Source organism: Etheostoma spectabile, chromosome 10, assembly GCF_008692095.1.
Source record: "Etheostoma spectabile isolate EspeVRDwgs_2016 chromosome 10, UIUC_Espe_1.0, whole genome shotgun sequence".
NCBI classification, from domain to species: domain Eukaryota; kingdom Metazoa; phylum Chordata; class Actinopteri; order Perciformes; family Percidae; genus Etheostoma; species Etheostoma spectabile.
The window spans coordinates 6,432,095-6,454,912 of record NC_045742.1 but is presented as its reverse complement, the minus strand read 5'-3'; the positions used below and the strand labels follow the sequence as shown (position 1 = coordinate 6,454,912).

General features: G+C 39.4%; 1 protein-coding gene across 3 annotated transcripts; it reads right to left on the bottom strand.

The window, feature by feature from the left end:
• Window positions 1–989: 989 nt before the first annotated feature.
• On the bottom strand, window positions 990–21,421 carry npm1b (nucleophosmin 1b). Of its 3 annotated transcripts, XR_004333716.1 has the most exons (12): window positions 21,332–21,421; window positions 20,934–21,016; window positions 18,618–18,737; window positions 18,162–18,255; window positions 17,030–17,121; window positions 16,595–16,653; window positions 16,400–16,463; window positions 10,908–11,006; window positions 5,770–5,865; window positions 5,604–5,678; window positions 2,482–4,368; window positions 990–2,341 (listed from the first exon to the last, which is right to left on the bottom strand). XR_004333716.1 is itself a non-coding variant. In XM_032527385.1 (11 exons), exons 1-11 carry the CDS (start codon window positions 21,378–21,380, stop codon window positions 4,315–4,317), a joined length of 885 nt encoding a protein of 294 aa, XP_032383276.1. In that variant the 5' UTR covers window positions 21,381–21,421; the 3' UTR covers window positions 990–4,314. The 3 variants fall into 3 exon arrangements, 2 of the variants coding, with proteins under 2 accessions (XP_032383276.1, XP_032383277.1); XM_032527385.1 differs by having other exon boundaries at window positions 990–4,368; XM_032527386.1 differs by having other exon boundaries at window positions 990–4,368; window positions 21,343–21,397.
• Between the last annotated feature and the right edge of the window lie 1,397 nt (window positions 21,422–22,818).

Sequence of the window (22,818 nt, the reverse complement as noted above, 5' to 3'; positions counted from 1 at the left end):
ATCACTAATTATTGGATGGCATGGTTCCCAATTAACATTAACTTGTATACATTGAATTGTTAGCGTAGTATTTATTTTAAAATACCATAATTCATTGAAAAATATTTATAAAATTATTTTAAAAAATTATACAACTGTAGAATTAAAGAAATGCAATAAATAATTTTCCACGAACATGTCAGCACTGCATCGGAGTGTGCATAGATTGTGTTCGTACCTAAGAACAAATCCCAAATGGAAAACCATTGGCGAATTTCAGAATCTAAGTGAAAACTGTGCAAGTGGGTTTTAAGAAGAAAATTTGTATCAACTTGTACACCAAGTGTGTTTAACCAGCAAAAAATGCAGTCAAATAGCTGACGAACTGCTTAACACCAGTGGTTAACTCATGAAACTAGGATCCTACTAGTACTAGTAAAAACTACAAGTGTGGAATTTTACAACATAGATCAACGGTGAACAAATTGCAAGTATTGCAAATCTACCTTAACAGCCCATGTAGTGATGAGCAATCTAACCAGACTGCTAACCAGAGCAATCATTGAAGTTTATGCCTGACTTCTAGTCCTTTGGTCATGGCGGCTTTGCATCGATCTCCAATATTGATCAATAACCGCATGTAAACTCACATTGGTCCCGTTTGTCCCTCTGAGCCGCACCTGTAGTCCACTCTTCAAAGTACAGTAGATTGTATCTTCCATTGTCTCAAGAATACAGGTTAGCTGTTATTGAGGATCCACCTCTTTTCAAAAGAGGAAAAATAAAAGGGATTTAGTTACCCAAACCCTGACCCCAAGAAAGACTGAAAACTGAAAATGTAACTGTAAACATACTTAATCTATCATCATTTCACTTATCCCTTTGTTCTGGACATATTTTTTAATGTTGAATTCACAGATAATGTGTTCCAGTGGTGTCCATGGGTCAAATATTTCAGATATTTTGCCCTGGTTTAACAGTAAAAAAAACTTCAAAATGCATGACTCAAAAACAGCTAGAATTTACTTTATTCAGGTAAATGTTACAGGGAGATTAAAATAAATCGATTGATGTTTATCTCATTAAACCATGAATGACTGAATATCTACCATTGGCAGTCATGCATAAACTAATCAATAAAATTTGACTAAACGGAAAAAATGCAATTTTGTTCAACACGTTGAGTCAGCCAAGAAATCATCTACCGGTACTTATATCAATAGTACAGTGTATTACAATTTAGTTTGCATTGACATACACAGTAAATCCGTACAAGCCTTGTTTCTTGTCAATTGAAAATGTCTCTCACCACATCAGGACACAGATACAAGGCAAAATTATGGATAAAGAAAATACAAAGGGTCATTGGATTGAAACATAATTTGATGCTTACTAGTACTACTCAAAATCCAGAAAACATTTATAATGCTGCTATAAACTTGATGTTTTATCATGCTAATAGCATTGTGAGCTAATTGTATTTTGTCAATTTTCAACCACATTGTGCCCTAAACCTACATCAGTTTATTGTCAAAGACCACAATTTCTCTTTTTTCACATTAGAGCATATGAAGGGACTGGCTTTCAAATTACACAATAAAAAGTTGGACAACCTAAAGATGACCAACAGCAGGGCTAACATAAAACATAAAAACAAGACAGTATTTCACACATTTAAAAGGGGGTTTTACACTCAACATAAAACATTTCTATGCCAAACTAGAACAGAATGTTTCAAATAAAGATCACAACAATACTGCCAAGCTGCAGAATCACCTATTAGCAAGGGCGGATTAAGCATTCACTTAAAAAAAATTGTTCAGCTGCCGTACTGTTAAATAAAAGCAAGAGATGTATTCACAGAAAAAGAGTAGATCAAATTTGATACAAGTATTACAAACCATTAATGAACAACTGCCATGAAATCATACGCAACCAAAACTAAATCATAAGAATTGCAACCTGCTTCTACTGAAACCTCTCTACAAAGAGGACACTACAGAGGTAAATTATCTGGGCAACTTTAATGACCTAAATTAGTTGAGGAAGTAAAGTTTACAGCTAAGGAATTTCCCAACATGAAGGGTAAACCCAAGCAATATAATTAGTTAAAGCAGGTATCTAACTGCCAACATTTGGCTCATAAAAAGGCATTATACAGGATCATAAACACATAAGCACAGAGTGATTGTATGCTTATTGGCATTAGAGCACTGATATACAAGAGTGCAAACAATTATGGGGTTGAGTTCTTTATGGGGTTTCTGTAAAGGTGACGTGATGTTACTCTAATGAAATATTATGATATATGCCTTATGATTATGTTGTAATAAATGAGATAACCTGGTTCTGTCTGAGGTTTCTTCCTATAAAAAGGAGTTTTTCCTCTTGGGGGAATTACTAGAATTGTTGGGTCCTTGTAAATTACAGTGTGTTCTAGACCTACTCTATCTGTAAAGTGTCTTGTTATGAATTGATACTATGGATAAAATTGAATTGAACATAGTTTTGTAACCAGTTTTTAGTGCATTAGAGTACACAGAAATACACAGCAAATACCACATCGTAAATATAGTCCCGGAGCTAGTTAGAAATCCTTTTGCCTGGTTTTTGTGCATCATGTAAATAAATTACTTTAAAGAAAAGCATTTTAGTCTACGCACCTGTGTGGGTTTTATAGAGCTCATAATACTCAATGTTTTGTGTACTGCTCTTGATATTTTTTTACTACAGATTTTGCAATCACTGTAAAGAAAACCTCAGGTTATCACAGATGTTCACAGGCTTGATATAAATTCCCACTCCCGAAAATGCCGTCTGAAATAGAATTAGTCAGCAGGTTTGCAATATTGGCAGGTTCTGCAAATTTAGATAACATAAACATAACAACATTTGTGTTGAAAGCATTGAAAGAAAGAAGAATGACACTGCTCTCATACAGAAATGTCAGGTGTGTTCCTGGACATTTACTCAGATTAACTGGCAACGATATGCAACGGTCACAATGTTACAACCGCACTTGGATCTTACAGATTCTAGTATTTGTTTTCACTATTCAACTGAAAAGTTTTAAAAACATAAAGAAAAAAAATAACATTTGGTGTTGTTGGGCAACTTTAAAAACTAATGACTGCATGTTCAGCTGCAGTAGAAGCTATGACCAAACTGACTGACACAATTAAAAAAGAATCTTGTATTGACTTACTGACAAATTCCTGTACAATATGTATAGAGCAATTATGCCAGACAAAGTGATAGTACAATCTGTAAGTGTTTTGCAAGCTAAAAAATGCTTTGTAAAGCCAGTCAGAACCTAAAAAAACAAAACAAAACTAGACATTGTCCCCCTGTATCAGCTGTCAGCCTTATACTGCTTAAATTCAAACAAAATGGGACTCTGATTGATCTCAGTTTACAGTAAAGATATTTAAAGGCACATTCTGCAATATCTCCTATTGCATTGTTGAATTAAGAAGGACCCACAGTGTCATGGATGTGAAGCACCTGACACCGGGCTCAGCCCATATCATCATTTTGCAGAGCTATAGCACCAGCAGTTTGCAACAGGTGCCGAGTATACGTGAAGAAAGTCAGATCAAGGCATGCCTCTCACCTTCTTCAGGCAAGGAAAGGAATAGCTTCTGTAATTTGACAGTTACACCTCCTGCAGTTGCTTTCATTTTTATAGCTGCTGTTCAAGGATTTATATTTTACATCAAAGAGCCCTCGTTGGCAAGTTATGAAAATGTTTGTTTTTTAACTACTCCTTGTGGTAAAAAAAGAATACTATTTAAAAAAGGGTAGGACAGAGGGGCCACATACACTTATTAGCAATGAATAACTTGACTAGGTTCTGTCTTGTCTGCCTTGGCTTTGAATACTTGAATTATGTTGTTGCCAATTTAAATATGTTATATATAGCGACCATAAAAATCTGCAGGTGCAACATTTATCGCCTGCAGGTGGCGCAAGTGTTAACATTGCAGCAGCTATTTCTTTCCTGCAAAGACATCTGTAGGTCCTGATTGGTGGTGCTATTACTTTCTTTCCCTATAGGTGGTGCAGATTGGCATGCAATGAAGTTGACAGCTAAACGTGAATGAGCGAGTTTGTGAGTGAATTACGAACTAGCTCTAGAAGGTGCTTCGGATCTTAAAACCCGATGACACCTGAGTCATCAATGGCTTTACCCATTTTTCAGCACTTAGTCCTTCTGTTCACTCCAAATAATATTTAGCCATGATGACATAAGGCCAAGTAGGACATCTCGCTGACTGTGCCTTTAAATGTCTTGTAGGATGCAAAACATACAAATGTTACAAAGTACAAGGCTTGTTACTTCTTCTCAATCTTCAGTGTTTGTACAAAGCTCCAAAGATCCTTGACCACCTGAGAAAGACACAGAAAGTGGAGAGAGGGATAACAACAAAACAGAAGAAAGAAAGAAAGAAATTATAAATCTTCCAAATGAAGTGATATACAGCATTAGACATATGACTCACTTTTACTACAACATGCTTTTGTGCTTCTCGCCTGTGGGAACACTGAGTTTAGATGGGACTGTAGGGGAATGACGAGGGGCTGGGTGGGGGCAACAGCACATACCAGAGTATATGACTAGGTGCTCCAGGTCTGACAGATCTCAGCCTTGGCTGATGAAACCAAAGCACTTCCACAGATGTTTCTATACACTGAGATCAACAAGCTCTCCCCAATTCAACTCCACCCCCACAATTTTCCATGTCCACCCAGCCATCGTGCTGGTCTAAAGAGATTTCACCTGCTCTCATAACTGTAAAGTTCACATTTTAACACGGCAATGCAATCACAAATGAATGTTCAAATAGCCCTTTTCAAGTGGCTGCCTACTTACAGATGCTTTGATACAAAAAAAGACAGATTTTCTTTATGACACACTGCTTAGAAGTATTTAGTCTGAGGTGAAAATCTAAAGGGGTTTGGGTGAATAATTCCAGCTCTGCAAAATAATGTGCAGGGGCAGTTGTTTTTCTTCTAAAATGACAAGCAGCATTAGAAAAGATTTAAGTACTGCATTTAGAAAAACCCTCTTTTGGGGTGGTCAAAGGCCTTGAATGTGAAAGAGACTGGTACCATCCACATACCACTAGTCCCTTCATTAAGGCTACAAAAGACACACACTCCAGTAAATCACTGAGAAAGAGTTTGCCTTGGCAGGTGTACTCCCATTCCATCTCAAAGACACAAAATGAAAATAATTCAAAGAGAACACACTGTGCTGGAGAGACTTTTGAGGCATAATGGACAGCGTATGAGGACAGTATGAGGAACAATAATGCATTCCTGGGTATCCATCATGGCAAAAAGCACTTAAACCTTGAAATAAAGGTTGATATAAATGTGCCCATGGCTACAAACCAAACAACGCTGTTAACTGTTTATGAGAATAAATGGGTATATCACAAAAGCAAAAAGCTGAGAAATTGATATAAATTGCACATTTGATGTAAGATCAAAAAAGGTAAAAATGTAAAACTTAGAAAAAAATGAAGACTAATCTCAGATGCCTCGTAATCAGGGCTCTCAAACCCATGTGCAATCAATAAATATACAGATAATATATCAAATGACTCATGATTACTTACATTTTTGTCTGAGATTTTAAAAGAACTCTTCACAAAATTCTCAAACTTCTGCTCTGTCTTGGGTAGTGGTTTTCCCTGATGAAAAAGGCCATTAATTCATCATCTTAACTGGGCGTCAGACATTCAAATAAGAGTAATAATTTGCAAGAGAGGATGACAGCCTTACCTCCTTGGCTGCCGTTGACAACTTCTTCTTAATCTCAGTCAGAGGGGGAGATTTAGATGGGCCAGCCTGGGTTTTGTCTTTTCCTAGGACAGGTGTCTGGAAAAATATATCAACTAGTTAAGAAACACGGATTGATATATCATATAGAGAGAGATTTATAGAGATGTAGATAAAGAGATAACTTCATATTAGGCAACAATGTTTCTTCTTTTACTCAGATTCAGCTTTTGCTGAACCTGAGTAAACCTTTGTGAACCCTTCTTGTTTGTACAATTGCTAACTTATTAGTTATGAATCCTTTTGCTGACCAACAGGGCAGTGTGGACAACAGCTCTATCATGACCCATTTTGTCTGGGTCTGTGTTTACAGACTTGGCGTAGGCAACCAGCTGGAAGAAGATAAAAGGAAAAGGACAACAAATTCTATCTCAATTACACCATCTTTTCTTTTAAACAAATACATCAGGTACAAATTACTTTTTTATTGTTTGCAAGCAGGAGAGGGCAAGCTCTGACTCTCCAATGAGTATTACAAATGGTCAAACGTGTTTTTACCTTGAAATAGGAATAAAACACACTGCAATGAATGTTGTGCTTGTTTTTCCAATTACGGTTATGCTGACATTAAATTAATGACTCCCACATGAAAAGATTATTTTTCTGTTCAACATGTATGGTCAAGACTATAACAATACAGTCACAAGCAACCCTTCTATTTTCATTTTTGGTGACATAAGTGCTATCGCAACAAAAGAAGAGAGCAACATGAACATTGAACTAGCAGGCCCACAGGTGTGTTCAGACCTGGGCAGTCGAGGCCCCGGAGTTCCTCGATTAGGAAGTGTCTGAATGTGACACAACAACAACACACAAGCACAGGCCATTTGCTGTGACTGCATTTTACACAAGCCACAAAGCTTGCCCCTACATGTAAAGCCAGTGTGGAATTCTGTGAAATTGCAGGGTTTCATTGATAGCCAGACACATTTTAAAGGAGAGAGGAGCCCTGCATAAAGCAACTCTTTACCCTGTAAGTCAAAAAACAGCAAAACCTCATGAGCAAATGATTTGCCAGTTATTGATTTTCTTTATGGTTGATGATCGTTTCTACTTTCCAACAACATATTATTCTACACTGCAGTTAAGCAGCAGTGTGTGGAGAATGGAACGGATCATTTCAGGATAAAAGGTATCTATTCCTACTGGAAATAGCAAGCATTGTAAGTAAGTTTGGTATAATTCTTATGTTTCAGATTTTAACAATTTTTATTTAGATCACTACTTACTGGTTTGAATTAGTTATATATCTTTTTTGAGTCAGGAACTAAACCAAAATATGTTGAATGCAAAAACTTGGTTTATTTTCACCAGATATAGGCTGCCATAAAGATTGATTTGTCATAAATGTTAGATGTAGGATTAAGCACAGTATCTCAGGAACTGATAGGTGAAATTGTAAAGCAGGATTTCCTAACAATTTTCCACTTCTTACATTGGTTGCATTTACTTCTTACATTTAGAACTGGTTGTTTAGATAAAAGCAGTCAACAAATGGCATGTGTTCCTTCTTGACACTTTAAGCACCTTCTGCCATTGGAAACAAGGGTAAGACTTTAAATGGTTAAAAACAGGTGGAATGAACTGGAGAAATGATCTCTCTAGTTTAAAAAATGCAGTCATCTGTCCCTGTCCCCGAGAGATCTGCATTTTATAGCACAGATCAAAAGACATAAAATGAAGACAACCTTGAATCACACATAGCGCACTTTGGGTGGAAAAAAGAGCACATAAGCTGCTGGCTTTCAGCCAGCCAAATGTCCTCCATATTTATTATTTATGGGAAGCTCTCTACTTCCAAGGGACAGCTGTGGACCTGAAACAGCTGATAAACACACAACGCCAGCAAGCTTTTTCATCTGGACCAGACACTGATTACAGATGCCACGAGACAGAACTTAATCACAAGCACGCCATCATTTGATACAGTGTCTTGTCTTTAATTCATTGCAAACACATGATGTGACACCATCAGGTCTGTCCAGAGATGGTAATTGTCATTAGAATGAGAGCTATATGGCGGTTTTCCACTGCGTGGTATCTACTCGACTCGCCAAGGCTTACTCGCTTTTTTTGGGTTTCCATTACAAAAAAAGTCCCTGGGACCTGCTACCAGGTACTTTTTTTAGTACTACCTCAGTCGAGGTTCCAAGCGAGCCGAGGCATACCAAAGGTGACGTGGTACCTGCAGACTGCTGGTTGGTCGGAGAGAATCGTCACTTATGACTGCGTTGTTAGCAAACAAGAGGCGGAGTGTGTGTCCAGAACAAACGGGACATTTAAAAAAATCTAGCCCGACACCGACAGATTATCCACTCTCTGCACTATTCTCACTTTTCAACTGTTGGGCTATAGCGGCTTCATGTCGTTTCCAATATTGCACACTGTTACTTTAAAAAACAAGACAATAAATATATAAATATAACAAAAGTTTTTATTTAGCTTTTCAAGTAGCGATCAACCCTCCAAACATCCCGGTCTTCTTCCTCTGCACCCTGTGACAGTGTCCCCCCTGGCTCTGCTGTCCCAGATGCATCCCAGTCGTGTCATAAGACTGTCCGTGACTCTCATACAGATTATACGAAGCCCAGTAGTCAGAACCAGAGGTTTCACCGGTCGGACATCGCCCACCGACGTTCTGCGGCGGCGATTTTACAAAGCGTGAATGCTCTAAACACAAACAGTCCGCATCAGTCATGTTGTGTGTAATCATGGTTGTTCAGTATTATAGCGTATAGTAAATATGACTGCGACGCTGAACACATGCAAATGTTAGCTAACGTTACCAGGAAACTTAACTTACCCTGTTGTGTCGGCGAACAACCGTCATGTCGACGTCTGAACTCCGTCAGAATTCCCAAACTCCCGTTTTTTTTAGCGGTGATTTTTGTTGCTTCCTTCAGCTTCTTTTGAAACAAAACATTTCTTTGGCTGTGGCGAGTAGCGACGTGCTGTTGTGAGTCGCCTGAAAATTACGTCATCACGCGTTGCATAGTGACCAGCCACGCTCAGGCTTTACGCAATTGCCATGGAAAACGAACATAGAATGGGCGGGCGAGCCGAGCGTGCGATCAAGCCGAGGCGAGCCGTTACCAGCAGTGGAAAAACGCCATTAGAGGCCCTTGTCTGGGACGATGTCAGGTCACAACTGGGACTTAATCCAATGACTTGTAAGTGTAAGTAAAGGAGTTGGTCTTTTGGACATTTTTCATGCACAACAGATTCAGTCATAAGAGCCATAGATACTGTAGAAGCCAATATTCTTACACTCACGGGAAAAGTAAATAAGCACTAACAAGGTAGGCACCTGCTGTAACACACGTCAGTCAGTCGACTAAAACAATGACTCACACCCTTTTGGGATAAGCCTGATTGAAGTGGTATATAATTTACCACTGTGACGTGAGCTTGAAGGCATCGACTTCTCCAAACTCATCAATCAAAAGACACCAGCTGCAAGATAAAGTTACTTCAGACCAGCACATCTCGAGTTAGCTGGTTCTCATCTCGAGCCTGTTAAGCAAGAAGTTGCAGCGACATGCCGAGCAGCGAGAGGTGAGAACTGCGGTACTGGCAACAGATCTGACAAGCCAATCTAATGACCAGTCACCTGCATTTAGTAAAGAAAAAACAGACATCCACGCCTGCTTCCTCGCTCCTCAGGGGCATCTGGAAGCGCAAGCTGCGCCAGACATCAAACGCTGGTAATGAGAGCAATTGGGAGAAGGTGTGTCCAGGAAGTGAGGGGTGTGAAGAGGTTGTAGAGAGGGAACAGTTGTTGTGTACACGTGGAGAGGGGAAGGGGGCAGTTGAAGCACCACGGGCCACAAAGTTAAACTGGCGTGATGGTTTCGGGGGTTCAGTTGCCCATTGGCTAGTCCCCCAGTGCATTTCAAGAGCCACAGTGTTATGTCCGGACAACGGCCACTACAGAATTTCTGCACTCTCCCACACACCAAAAACCCTGGCCCTGGGGTAACAGCTTTCTCGTCACAGGAATTTAGCAATCCAGTGGCTTAGTGTTTAACATGATTCAAAATTACTTTCTATCAAGACGTCAGACAAGAAATTACTTTTTGTTTTTTATGTGTGCTGGGTTTGTGAATGTGTGAGATGGTGTGCCTTTCACATACGTTTTCCCATACAATGAGCCAGCATTTATGCAAACACATAATGCATTTTCTGAATTCGGTCCAAGTCATTTTTATCAAAGTAACATGCCCCATGAAATTTGTAAACTTTAAGAGGAGGTTGCCAATTTGTATTCCCTGATTTGTAAGTATGCTACAGGGAGTTAGGGGGGCATCAAAGGTGGCTGCAACTCAAGATGGCAGGGTCAGGCCAAGGGATCACAGGTTTAAACCCTGCCCCAGGGAACCCGTTTAGAGGTCAGGTGTGTTTGCTTAAAGAGAGGCAGAGTTCAAGCTGTGGGGTTTGAGAGGCGGCTGTCCAGGACATTCCATCCAAGAAATTAACTATCAGGTTGAGCTAATTGCAATGTGCATTTATCACATTCCTTGGCTGTGGAATTGGAAGGCTCTCCAAGTATGTTTTCTCTCTTTTTTGGCATGTTTAAATTGTGAAACCCTTGGTCGTAGACACCTTGCGTCTTTTCAGGCACAGGTTTGAGCAGAAGGAATTTAGCAGGTTTTGGTCTATTTTTTCTTGCAGGCCATATCGGGTTTTCATTTCTGTTTGCAAAAAAGTCCAAAGTTTTACATTTGCTGATAAATGCATACTATAGTATAGTATGAACAAACAAAAATAAAACGGGCCTAGGATGAGGAATAAAAGGGTCATTTTACAGGGAAGGGTGCAATATGAATACAATATAGACTTTTGAGATATCACTTATTGGTTTTCTGTGTGGCTAAATAAACATTTGATTTAAAATCTGAAAAAATACAATTATAATAAAATACAAAAAATGTCCCACTCCATTGCACCTTTTAAACCTGTGTTGCCCGTCCAATAAACAGTGCTGACAAATCTAGTTATTAGTTAGTTGAACCTAATAGCTGAGCCTTTTCTAAATAAATTATCAAAAGTAAAAGCTGAGCAGGTAATCCAGCCTTTCTTACCTTCATCTGTGGTTTGACCGCTGATCCTGACGGCTTTCCTGCGGGGCAGTTTTGTTTAACCACAGTCTTGTTGGGCTTCTTTGCTGAAAACTCTTGGCTCTGAGAAAGCAAGGGGGAAAAAAAACCTGTATGAATAAGACATCTCCAGTAAGACCCGATTTTAGGACACAGCTGAATTAATTAGTCTGCTTTACAGAAATGCTCATGAAGCATTTAAATATTGATATATAAAGGAGTAACAACAAAAACAAGCACAATTCTCCATCTTTGTATCTACAGCTCAGAAAGTATATACTAAATTATTCATAGTAAAAAAATACAACTGTGGGATGACATCAGGGGCACCAAACTGAAGTTAAAAGCAGCTGTGTATGTAATTAACACTTCATGAAAAAGTACCCTGACTAACTTTGTAGTGACAATGAAAAACTGCAACACTGTACAAAGGTTTAGTCATTGGCCAATTACCAAAGCAAACAGCCCCCCTATATACTGTGTATATACAGTATTTACCATATTATCCCTGTTGGTTACTTTCAAACTGCGACAGTGATTACTTTTTGTCAATGTGTGACGGTCAGACTATTCCTCCTGATGTTACGTTGGAAATTAAAATAACTTTGCCTTGTTGGGGCTCTGGAAGATATGTCATGTTGTTTTGAAAAGTCCCATATCAAAGCTCTAATTGCAGAGCCTTTTATAGCTGACAAATTATAATTGGCTTGTAAAATAACGCAAACCACATTTTTAGAAGTGTAATTGCAGTTGCGGTTCATTTTCTTCTTTTCCGTCTTTTGCCATGAGGTGTTACGTTATTTCTCTTCACTTAAGACAATTATAACAATGATGTGTAGACAATTGATAAAAGCATTTTCAACACATGAATACAGAATACACAAAATATTTCATTCGGCAAAAAAAAAAAAACTACGACAGAGGTGGAATGGTGGTTGGGGTGGAATGGGTGGGCCCTCAACCACACAGTTGGTAGTTCGATCCCAGGTCCACATGTCAAAGTGTTCTTGAGCAAGACACTGAACCCAAAGTTGCTCCCTGGACGCTATATGTGGCTGTCCATTGCTCCTAATGTTCATCCATCCATCTATCCATCTTCGTCAGCTATTGCTATTGTCTGGTATCAGCTCCAGCAGGGAACCCTAAACTTCCCTTTCACAAGCCACATTAACCAGATCCCGAGGTGTTCCCAGGCCAGGTTGGAGATATAATTCCTCCACCTAGTCCTGGGTCTTCCCCGAGGCCTCCTCTCAGCTGGACGTGCCTGGAACACCTCCCTAGTGAGGCGCCCAGGAGGCATCCTTATCAGATGCCCGAACAACCTCAACTGGCTCCTTTTGACGCAAAGGAGCAGCAGCTCTACTCCGAGCTCCTCACAAATGATTGAGCTTCTCACACTATCTCTAAAGGGAGACGCCAGCCACCCTCCTGAGGAAACCCATTTCGGCCGCTTGTACCCTGGATCAGGTTCTTTCACTCATGACTAGGATTTAACACATCCTAAAAACATTTTGGTAAAAAACAAATGACTGCAAATAAACCTGATTTGCTATGTAATCACAACGGAAATCACCTCCAAGCACCAGCGCTTCATGAAATTACATAGGAGGCACTAGACATACATGGCAATTTGTCACTGATCAGATACTTAGTACCCCAATGACTTGTCATTGTTCTTCTCCACAATGGAGGCCTTCCTAGGTTGCCATTGCTCTCAAGTCACCTGTGTAATTACCTTGTAATAGCCCAGGCAAGTACCTGCATTTCCTGAACACCAACCCTTTCTTTGGAATGGGCTAGAAGTGTAATTGCCTGTGTTGACATAACTGCTACAAGGCAATTACACGTTATTTCCTAAATCTATGCCTGACAATACAAGAAGCTGTAGGGCTGTTCCAATGTGGTTGCACAGAATACTTTTTTTTTTTTTTTTTCCTTTTTAAATCAGAGGGATATTATCCTACAAAAAGTAGAGAAACATTTTCCTTTCTTTTAATCCTTCATAGATGCACCTTAGTTTAATGTTAAAGAGTTTTACACAAGATGATGTCCTTCTCTCCTTTAACTAATGGCTTAAATCATATTGTTTTGACCACCAAGTGTAGTAGTAAAAGACTAGAAAGTGTAGACTTTGTGACAATTTATGGCATGTGACAAGAAAAAAACAGAGTTATTGTGTTATTCATGAGATGTTTGGATAGAGAGATTAGAATGGAGGTTAGAATTGAAAAGATTTGCCAAAAAGGTTAGACACCTGTCACTGCTGTAGTGCGGATCTGCTTATTCGACTCATTTAACACAAACACACTGAAACACTTAGCATATAAACTGTTTCAGTTTCACTCTCATTATCCCACTTGATGACATTGTCATGTTCTTTGTTAGACTACTTGGAAGTCACATGACTGCAGTCTCGATGAATACTGTACACAAGACGTAGCAGCCTCAAGACTTGAGTTGGAGCAGTCCGAGATGTTCAGCACCTCAAACCATGATGTCCTTTTCCTGTTTTTGACGGAAAAGTGTCTTCTTAAATACAACTGAACTCAGCTATATCTTTTTCTTAACACTGGCTGTGTTATAGTCTCAAAGCCAACACTGGCACTGCAAGGCTGCTCTGTTGCCAAAATTATGATAATTGTCTCAATTAATGATGTAAGATTGACTTGTCATGGCAATGCTGTCAAACTGCAATTCAAACTTCGACCACATGCCTCAGGCTGTGGTCCAAACCAGAATTGAAAATTATGCAACTCTAATAAATGTGTTTGCTCATTACAAAAGGGCGGGAAACATCAAAATCACTCTGGAAAAAAAACACAAGCACACTTTCAGCTGAACCTAAGGGGGTTCTCACACCTGCCTTATTTAGTTCCGGTAATTCACACAAGTTTGTTTTCCCCCTTGTTGCAGTTTGTTTGATCAGGTGTGAATGCAGCAATTGCACTGGGATGCGCACCAAAAGCGAACATCAATCGAACTCGGGTGCGGTTCCTTTGTGATGAGAACGTGGCCCAATCTCGAACTGCACCAGATGCGTAGTCTGCAAATCTGAGGTAGCTCTTGTAGTCAGGTGGCAATCTGCGATGCAGCAGATCATGCACACTGTAGCTACTTGCAATGTTTCTCACGCAGAAATAACTAGCATTTCCATGGTCAAACCAGCCGCTGCTAACATGGGAGACAGGCACAGTGCAGGGCGAAGTCTCGGTTACCAGAGCAGACGTAGTAACGTCACTTGTGAGAACACTGTCTGATTATTTAACTGAAATGAGGTGGTTTGACCTTGGAGATGCAAGAAATATGCAGAACACAGGACCTTCTTCCTGTATTTATTAGCTCCCGCCCCAGACACATCCGACCAATGAACGGAGTGAACGTTGCGTGGTTTGTAAGGACGCATATTGGTTTGCATGGATTTTTCTATGTGTTAAACAAAACTGAACCAAGGGGAAATCAAAGTTTACAAACTCATCAACTCATTCGTACCAAAGGAAACCAACTACAGGTGTAAAAATGGCCTAAAATTTAGCTCAGATTCGGGGCTTGACTTTTTTTTTTTTATTTTTTTTTTTATACTTTTTAATGTTAATAATCTCTGCTTAGATCAAATATATGAATCTGACCAAGCATCCGAAGGCAAAACTATCCATACACAAAGCTATGGACACATTTTGATTGATACTTAAAACAGTAATGAAGTTTAATTCAACAAAAAAAAAAAGGTTGGAAAAAATTATGCGCAAAAAAAAAAATAGTAATTGTTCCAAACCCTACTTTCTAGAGTTTTGTGCTTTCATTAGTAAAGAAGAAGACAGGATAATTACAAATATAAAGAGAAAAAGGGTGAAGAAAAAGATTAAGGTCATGGAGGGGAGGGCTATGGGGAGAAGGAGGTAGAGGTATTAGAGGAGAAGACAACAGAATAAATCAACAGGTGACAGAAATGCTCAGCTGTCATCTGACCCTGAGGCAAGGATCGGTGCTCACGTTGCAGGTATGCGCGCATCTGCCCTGCTTTGATCTTTGCCTGGCACACATTGCACTTGGATAGCCCGTTAAAAAAAAAAAAAAGACAAGAAATCACAAACAGACACAGAAGTAAAAAATGAGACAGATACACACATGTACCCACACACTTGCAAATGATTGTGGTAACACGCAAAACAAGTGTTCAAAGGCAACGTCCAGGTGCAAAGCTGAAATGGCATGAGAGACGATAAAAAGGAGCATTCATATTAACAGTGGGATGACAGAGGGACAAAGATATGCAGTGTTAAAGAAAAATGAGGGAAGATGTTTCCCATAACTGGTGTGTGTGTGTGTGTGGGTGTGTGCGTGTGTGTGTGTGTGCGTGTGCGTGTGCGTGTGCGTGTGCGGGGGGATGTGAGTCTCTCTGCATTGGTACTGTAGATGCATTGTTAATATTCGCAGAGCGTGTGCATTTTTGTAGCAAGTATGCATGTGTATTTACATATTTCACAGTAAGTGTACATGGCTACAGTGTGTACACTCTATATACCTTTGAGTGTGCGTGTGTGTGTGTGTATAGGATAACACATGCCGACTTGTTGGTGAGACGGTGAGAATTCAAGTAGATTACAGAGGAGAAATCCAATCATTACACTACACAGACCCTGTGTTTTACTCATGGAAAACAGGTGGGTACATAAGCAAACAGGATGAAAAAGTTCCATGTTTTGTCTCATACAAAGAGGTGGACGGTCAACGAGTGCAAGAATGGGAAGGGCCTTCTGAAATGAAATGCTACTATAGGATATAGTGTGCCGGAGTTTACATGGTGTGGTAAAGACAAAAGGGGAGTGTGCAGACAGCAGCAACACAGAGAAATTCCTTTCACACAAATAAAACTGAGGGCAAGCCCTTGGCTACTCTGACACCTGGTGGACAACAGGGGACAGGAAATAAATTAAAGTTTGGTTAGCTACAACGGCATTTCGTTTGTGATAGAAGTGATACAATTAAAACGGATTAACTCAGGGTTCAGTGTCTTCCCCAAAGACACTTCGACATGGGACTGGGGGTCGAACCACCAACCTTCCGATTGGCAGGCAACCACTCTACCGCTGAGCCACAGCCACCCCTTGTAAAATACAGTCCATTTAAAAGGTAAACACATAAAGATATTGTGTACCCTGGCATAAAAGTATACATCAATACTCCAATATCCAGTTGAATATTACAAACTGCCTGATTTTTTTTCTCCATAGATTTCTACTGTGATATATATGCGTTTATTTGCAATGGGCATCAGAATTAGATAATCCTATCATTGGAAAGTGTAAGTCACGTTGAATTCAAAAGATATGTGTATCATGTCTGTGTCCCCCGACCCCCCCAGGGGAGGTGCCCCTGAAGTATCTTGCTGCTACTATCATGTTTTAGTAGGTGCGATCAAAGTTACACGTTTTTAACACCATTTATGAAAAAGAACAAGTAAAAAAGACCAGGCTTACTTTTTTGAGATCTTTTCCAACATTCTTCTCGGGCTTCACACCATTTTCTTCACTGTCGTCATCGCTGCAAAAAGAAGGAAAAGAAAAACAGGTAACTTAAATTATCTGTACATATGACTAAACATTTAGGCAGACACGTGGTGTTTTAAGCAATGATCGTTTAAAAAAATCTGAATAAAATTTTAAAAAACCTACTCATCATCATCCTCATCGCTGTCGTCTTCATCGTCGTCAGAATCCATCTTTAGTTTTTTCTATGATGAACATGAATCATGTTTTTTTGTCAGAAACACTATTAGAGATTTGTAGAGTAGAGTTTACAGTTTCTGTTTGGGTATTAGCATTAGATGACAAAATAACAATATAGAATGTTTTCAGTTATGATTATGACATTTTTACACTCAATGTGGCAACATGCAGTGTTTCCTCTATATATTTCTTTAGTAGATGAGCAGCAAGCAAATGAGCGCCACTTCTACAGAGAAGCCGTATTAAACCTCATTTAATCATGTTATCATCTAAACGCAAAAGGAAAACGATACATCAGGATTTGAGTAAAGTTCAAACTTTCTTCAACCCCCAGAGTTGAAGGCAGCTATGTAGCTTAAATGAACACACTGAGGTACCTACCAATGGAGGCTTTTTCCCCGATAACAGGCTTGCAGGCCGCTTCACTGGCGATGTGTTGTTCTCCTCTTCTTCATCCTCTGAATCCTTCACACCTACAAAGCAAAATTAAGGTTACCGGCACTGCACAGTGATGCCTTCAGTTTAGTTCGGATTTACCTGGACAGACCCTTGTACACTGTTAAACATTATTAGAAACAGAGAGTGATATTTGTCATCAGTGACTATGTTTACATGCACATAATATTCCGCTTATTTCCCTTCTTCCGAAAAAGACAACATTCCGTCAGTGAATATTCCCTTAATATTACCGTTTACATGTAGCCGTGCAAAATTCAATTTTTTTCAAAAGGATATGTCACACAGCATCCCTCTTTCATTCCTTCAACCAGCTTTTTTAGAAGATTGGCATAGCGATGTGTGCGCATAATCATAAACCTGTTGATATCCAAGTCTTTGATAATTGTTAAAAGTTGCTGTTTCTCCTTCTTGTTTTCTTGCTTCTGTTGTAAACAGGCATGAGGCCATAAACCGGGCTTAAATTGCAGTAAAAATCCTGATTGAGACGCATAAAAGTTGTTATTTGGAATGTCCAATAGGACTATGCTGTTTACATGACTTGTAACAAATTCGGAATATTGTAATATTCCGAATAATAGTGGAATATTGGTGTGCATGTAAACACACTCATTGAATCAGTGAAATGCTAATTCTAACAATTAGAAATACATCTTTCTTTATCTCCTCATTAGTCACTGCAGTAGTATTAGAAGCCATTAGTAAATCAATGTTTGTGATTAGTAAGAGTAAAAAGAGTAGCAGTGTTTTTCTACTTGAAAATGTGTTTCGCTGTTATTGGTTTGTCCCACCAAAAAAGGAGCAAGTCCTGAAGGAACATGTTTACCACAAAATGAAAGTCTGAGGAAATATAATGAACACTTTATAAATTCAGGGTCTATAAAACGACGCTCCATCAACTTCACTGTCCATCTGACTGACACACTGGAGCGTGGAGTAGGTAAGGACTTCATTTTAAAGATGTGGTGAACTGTTACCTGAGTCATATTTTATACGCGTGTGTCTGTAATTCTAGAAGAAGTAAAGGCAGTAGCAGCACTGTTTCCTTAATACTCACTAACAAAATGCTGCCCGCTGATGTGAACTGGTCCAGAGCCTGACTGGAGACGGAAAGTAACTGGAGGCGTGATCTCAAATCCCCCTAAACTCATCTGGACAAGAACAAATAACAATTACAACAAAATAAGCAGTTGTATCATTGCTAATACAATTATGCATCCTGTCAATAGGATGAAGACTTGGCATTTACATTCTACACTACTGGTTTCAGTATGCTCCATAGTATAAATGAGCTGTCTTTTTTAGTTTTTGTCATTTCATTAAGCATGAAAGAGGCTGAAAGCTATTTTTCTTTTACTTGCTTAAAAAAAAAAAATAACTCAAAAATAGGCATTATGAACTATATATATATATATATATATATATATATATATCATCATAGATGTGCCTTTTCTGTACTTATACACCCGAGAAACCCTTTTAATTCGTCACAAAATGCTATCAGTTCACTCACAGAAGGCAGGACGGACGGTTTCAGGACAGCCAGTGGCACTTTGGTCGTCTTTCCATCATAAGTGAGGCCTTCGACTTCCACCATGTGAAAATTATCCTCAGCCTCAGCTCCCAGACACACCTGGAAAAGCAGCGCAGCTGAATCTATACAACTCAACATCATCTCCATGTCTTTGCATCCTCATTGCTAACATTTTCTAGGAAGATTATTGCCTCCAGTAAGGATCTACACTCACCGGCCACTTTATTAGGTACACCTGTCCAACTGCTCGTTAACACTAATTTCTAACAGCCAATCACATGCGGCAACTCAGTGCATTTAGGCATGTAGACATGGTCAAGAGATCTCCTGCAGTTCAAACCGAGCATCAGTATGGGAAAGAGGTGATTTGACTGACTTGAACGTGGTATGATTGTTGGGGCCAGAAGGGCTGGTCTGAGTATTTCAGAAACTGCTAATCACTGGGATTTTCACCCACAACCATCTCTAGGTTTACAGAGAATGTCCGAAAAAGAAAAAACATCCAGTGAGCGGCAGTTCTGTGGGCGGAAATGCCTTGTTGATGCCAGAGGTCAGAGGAGAATGCCCACTGGTTCGAGCTGTAGAAGGCAACAGTGACTCAAATAACCACCCGTTACAACCAAGGTGGCAGAAAGCATCTCTGAACGCACAGTACGTCGAACTTTGAGGCAGCTGGGCTACAGCAGCGCAGAAGACCACATCGGGTGCCACTTTCAGCTAAGAACAGGAAACTGAGACTACAATTTGCACAAGCTCATCGAAATTGGACAATAGAAATTGGAAAACGTTGCCTGGTCTGATGAGTCTCGATCTGCTGCGACAGTCGGATGGTAGGGTCAGAATTTGGCGTCTACAACATGAAAGCATGGATCCATCCTGCCTTGTATCAACGTTTTCAGGCTGATGGTGGTGGTGTCAGTGTGTGGGGAATATTTCTTGGCACTCTTCGGGCCCCTTGGTACCAATTGAGCATCGTTGCAACGCCACAGCCTACCGGAGTATTTGCTGACCATGTCCATCCCTTTATGACCATATGTCCCCACTTCTGATGGCTACTTTCAGCAGGATAATGCGCATGTCATAAGCTGGAATCATCACAGACTGGTTTCTTGAACATGACAATGAGTTCGCTGTACTCAAATGGCCTCCCCAGTCACCAGATCTCAATCCAATAGAGCATCTTTGGGATGTGGTGGAACGGAATTCGCATCATGGATGTGCACGACAAATCTCGGCAACTGTGTGATGCCATCATGTCAATATGGACCAAACTCCCTGAGGATTCTTCCAGCACCTTGTTAATCTATGCCACGAAGAATTGAGGCATTCTGAAGCAAAAGGGGGTCCAACCCGTTACTAGCATGGGGTACCTAATAAAGTAGCCGGTGAGTGTAAATTTCTTCATTACCCGGTAAATGCCAGTAGAATACTACAGTCCCAGTTTGACAATGCTTTATTCATTTTGATCTATTATACTGTATGTGCTGAAACAATTAGTTTATTTAAACTTTTACTAGTTAAAAGGTGTTCTAAGTGATGTCACGCGCTTTTTAAGCTACAACATTTTTTGTCACATACAGCACATCATCTCTTCACTATCCGCTGGCTGCCTGTCTGTCCCCTGAGCGGATAGTGAGGAGATAAAAATGTTGTAGCCTAAAAAACATGTGACATTGCTTAGAGCACCTTTAAACTATTAGCTGTCATTTCAGTAAAGGTATCAAACATTTTTGTGGTACAGCTGTTGAAATCAGAGCCAAGACTTTTAGGATCTAATTTTAGGGTTGAAAGGATTCTTGCTTTTCTTTGTTTCACATTTGGAAAAAAATTCTTTGACTAAGGCAAGCAAATCCATGAAAAACATTCATTTGGTTACCAAGGATTTGTGATTGGTGATCTCCATTATTAACTTGGTTTATAAATATTTAAGAATGGCTTTTTTTCCTGTTTTTACAGATGAACTCCTCAAAACTGAACTGGATGTACATCTTAGGAACATAAAACATGAAAATATTAGTACTAAGGATTATTTATTTATTTTTATCCCTACTTTTGTTGAGCACCCACACTGAGGTTTGCCTAAATTGTGACCTCACTGCATGCGTCACGTTACTGGTGTTACGTTAAGTTCTGGCTACATTTACTTATAATTTCAACAATGCATTTCACGTTTTCAACGTTTAAACAAACTGCTACTTCATACATCTAGTTAACCATCGTGTTCTTTTCCTTGAAAACATGCCCGTCAGTGATGCTAAGTTAAAATGGAAAGTCAATAGAAAGTGTCTTCCTTACTGCTTTGAGTGACAGCTGTTGCTCCGTATCATCGTCGTCTACGTCAACTTTGAACTCCTGTTTGTCCGATTTGAGGGTACAACCTGAGGAAAACGATACACGCAACGTGTAACTAACCGTATGTTTGCACTTGTATTGAACAAAATACACAAATGCATGCAATAGTTTGGGATACGGGGGTTTACTGTTTGCTATAGCTGCTGTAGCTACATCCATGCCTTGCTTCGGCTAGCTAACAAAAGAGCTGAATTGGCGCCTGTAGGGGCAGGCAGCTATTTAACGTTAGCTATCTTCTTCTAGCTAAAAATATTAAATGGCTATTTGTGCATGATAACATGACAGTAAAACTGATTGTGCGACCGAATTTCTTTCAGGTTTGCCAGAAAAAGAGAGCTCACCAAACAAGTACATTTGTGGTCTGCTCAAGTCTGAGATATCGTCCTCCATCTTTGAAGTGGGTGGTTACAACTAAACTGGTGTGACGGACACATTGCCGAGCCTATGGGGAAGCAGAACGTGACTGACGTTTAAAAAACGTGAGCCAGTAGAATTAAAGACTGGGTGGGAGAAATGAAACTGAATGTTCTGATGGTTGAAAGCTAGATGGAGCTCTCGTTATATAAAATGAGGTAATCCTTTGTGTAAATGGCCTACTACAAACAAAAATGGGAAAAATAATAACAACTTAATAAAATCATTTATAAATAAAAGTTAAAGGTTATGAATTATATTTCAACAGAAGCTAGTGTATTATTATTATTATCCATTATTTATTATTTATACATAGTAGTTAGACAGCCTACACTATGTACTCAAAGAAAGTGTAGAAAACGAATAGGCTCTAACATCATGACAGACAACAAGAGGGCAGCACAGAGGGCAAATACTGTTCACATTTGATTATCAAGTAATTAAGTGTAAGTTGTTCTTTGCACAACCTCCAATTTTCTGAAGATCCGCAGGGTATTTATACAGTAGTGTGGGTCTTTCCTAATTTGTAATGACTTCCTCTATTAAGCTTTACACCTTTTTATTAAGATTGGGATATTCTCCCTTATGTCTATCACTATAAAGTGCTGTTTGGACTAAATAAAAGAGGACTTTGGTCAGTTATATTAAAAGTGTAGCTCAGGGGGCAGTTGCAGCCTTTGATAATAAAACAGAGAGCCATTGAAGTTTCAGATATTACATAGAAGAGAAATTAACCTATGCACCTTTCCAAACTGCACAGAAAACACAGCTTTAAGTGTATTAACACATTCCTCTTTTTGGTTTGTTGATTATTATTGAATTATAAACATAGTCAAAAATAAATCAGATTATTAATCCTATATGTTGCTCAAATAAGGCTGTTACACATTTCAAAGCCTATTAGTTCATTTATTTATTGTATAAAAGCACTATAGATTTTCATTTTTGATACTATATTTCTTGTTCTTGCTCTTAATGTTAGGAGTCACTGTTTTGCTCAAAGGAACTGCAGGCAGGTTCCTAAATTTGCAGGGGCTTTCAAGGCCATTCGGAAGTTGGACATTCTACTTACCCACTGCGTGCTGCAGGTTTCTGACCTTCCAGTTCAGCACTTTTTGGGGCAGCCTATCACCTTGATTCCTTAAGTGCTTGACTTTAGTTAATTTCTGTTGCAGGAGTAAACATCTCAGAGCGCAGACACAGGCATCTAAAACAAAATGCCTGAAGTCTAATAGTGAAGCAGGAGCTGAAAACTGCTCAATGCTAAATGTTTTTCTAACCTTAATGAAAGCCTAAGAGTGTGTCAATAGCCGGCCCGTATTGAACAGGTGTGGAGTCACTGATCCGCAGTACCAGTATTACCTAAAAGGAATGAGTTGTCTTCATGCATGCCTGAACGTTTGAGAAGGCTTTA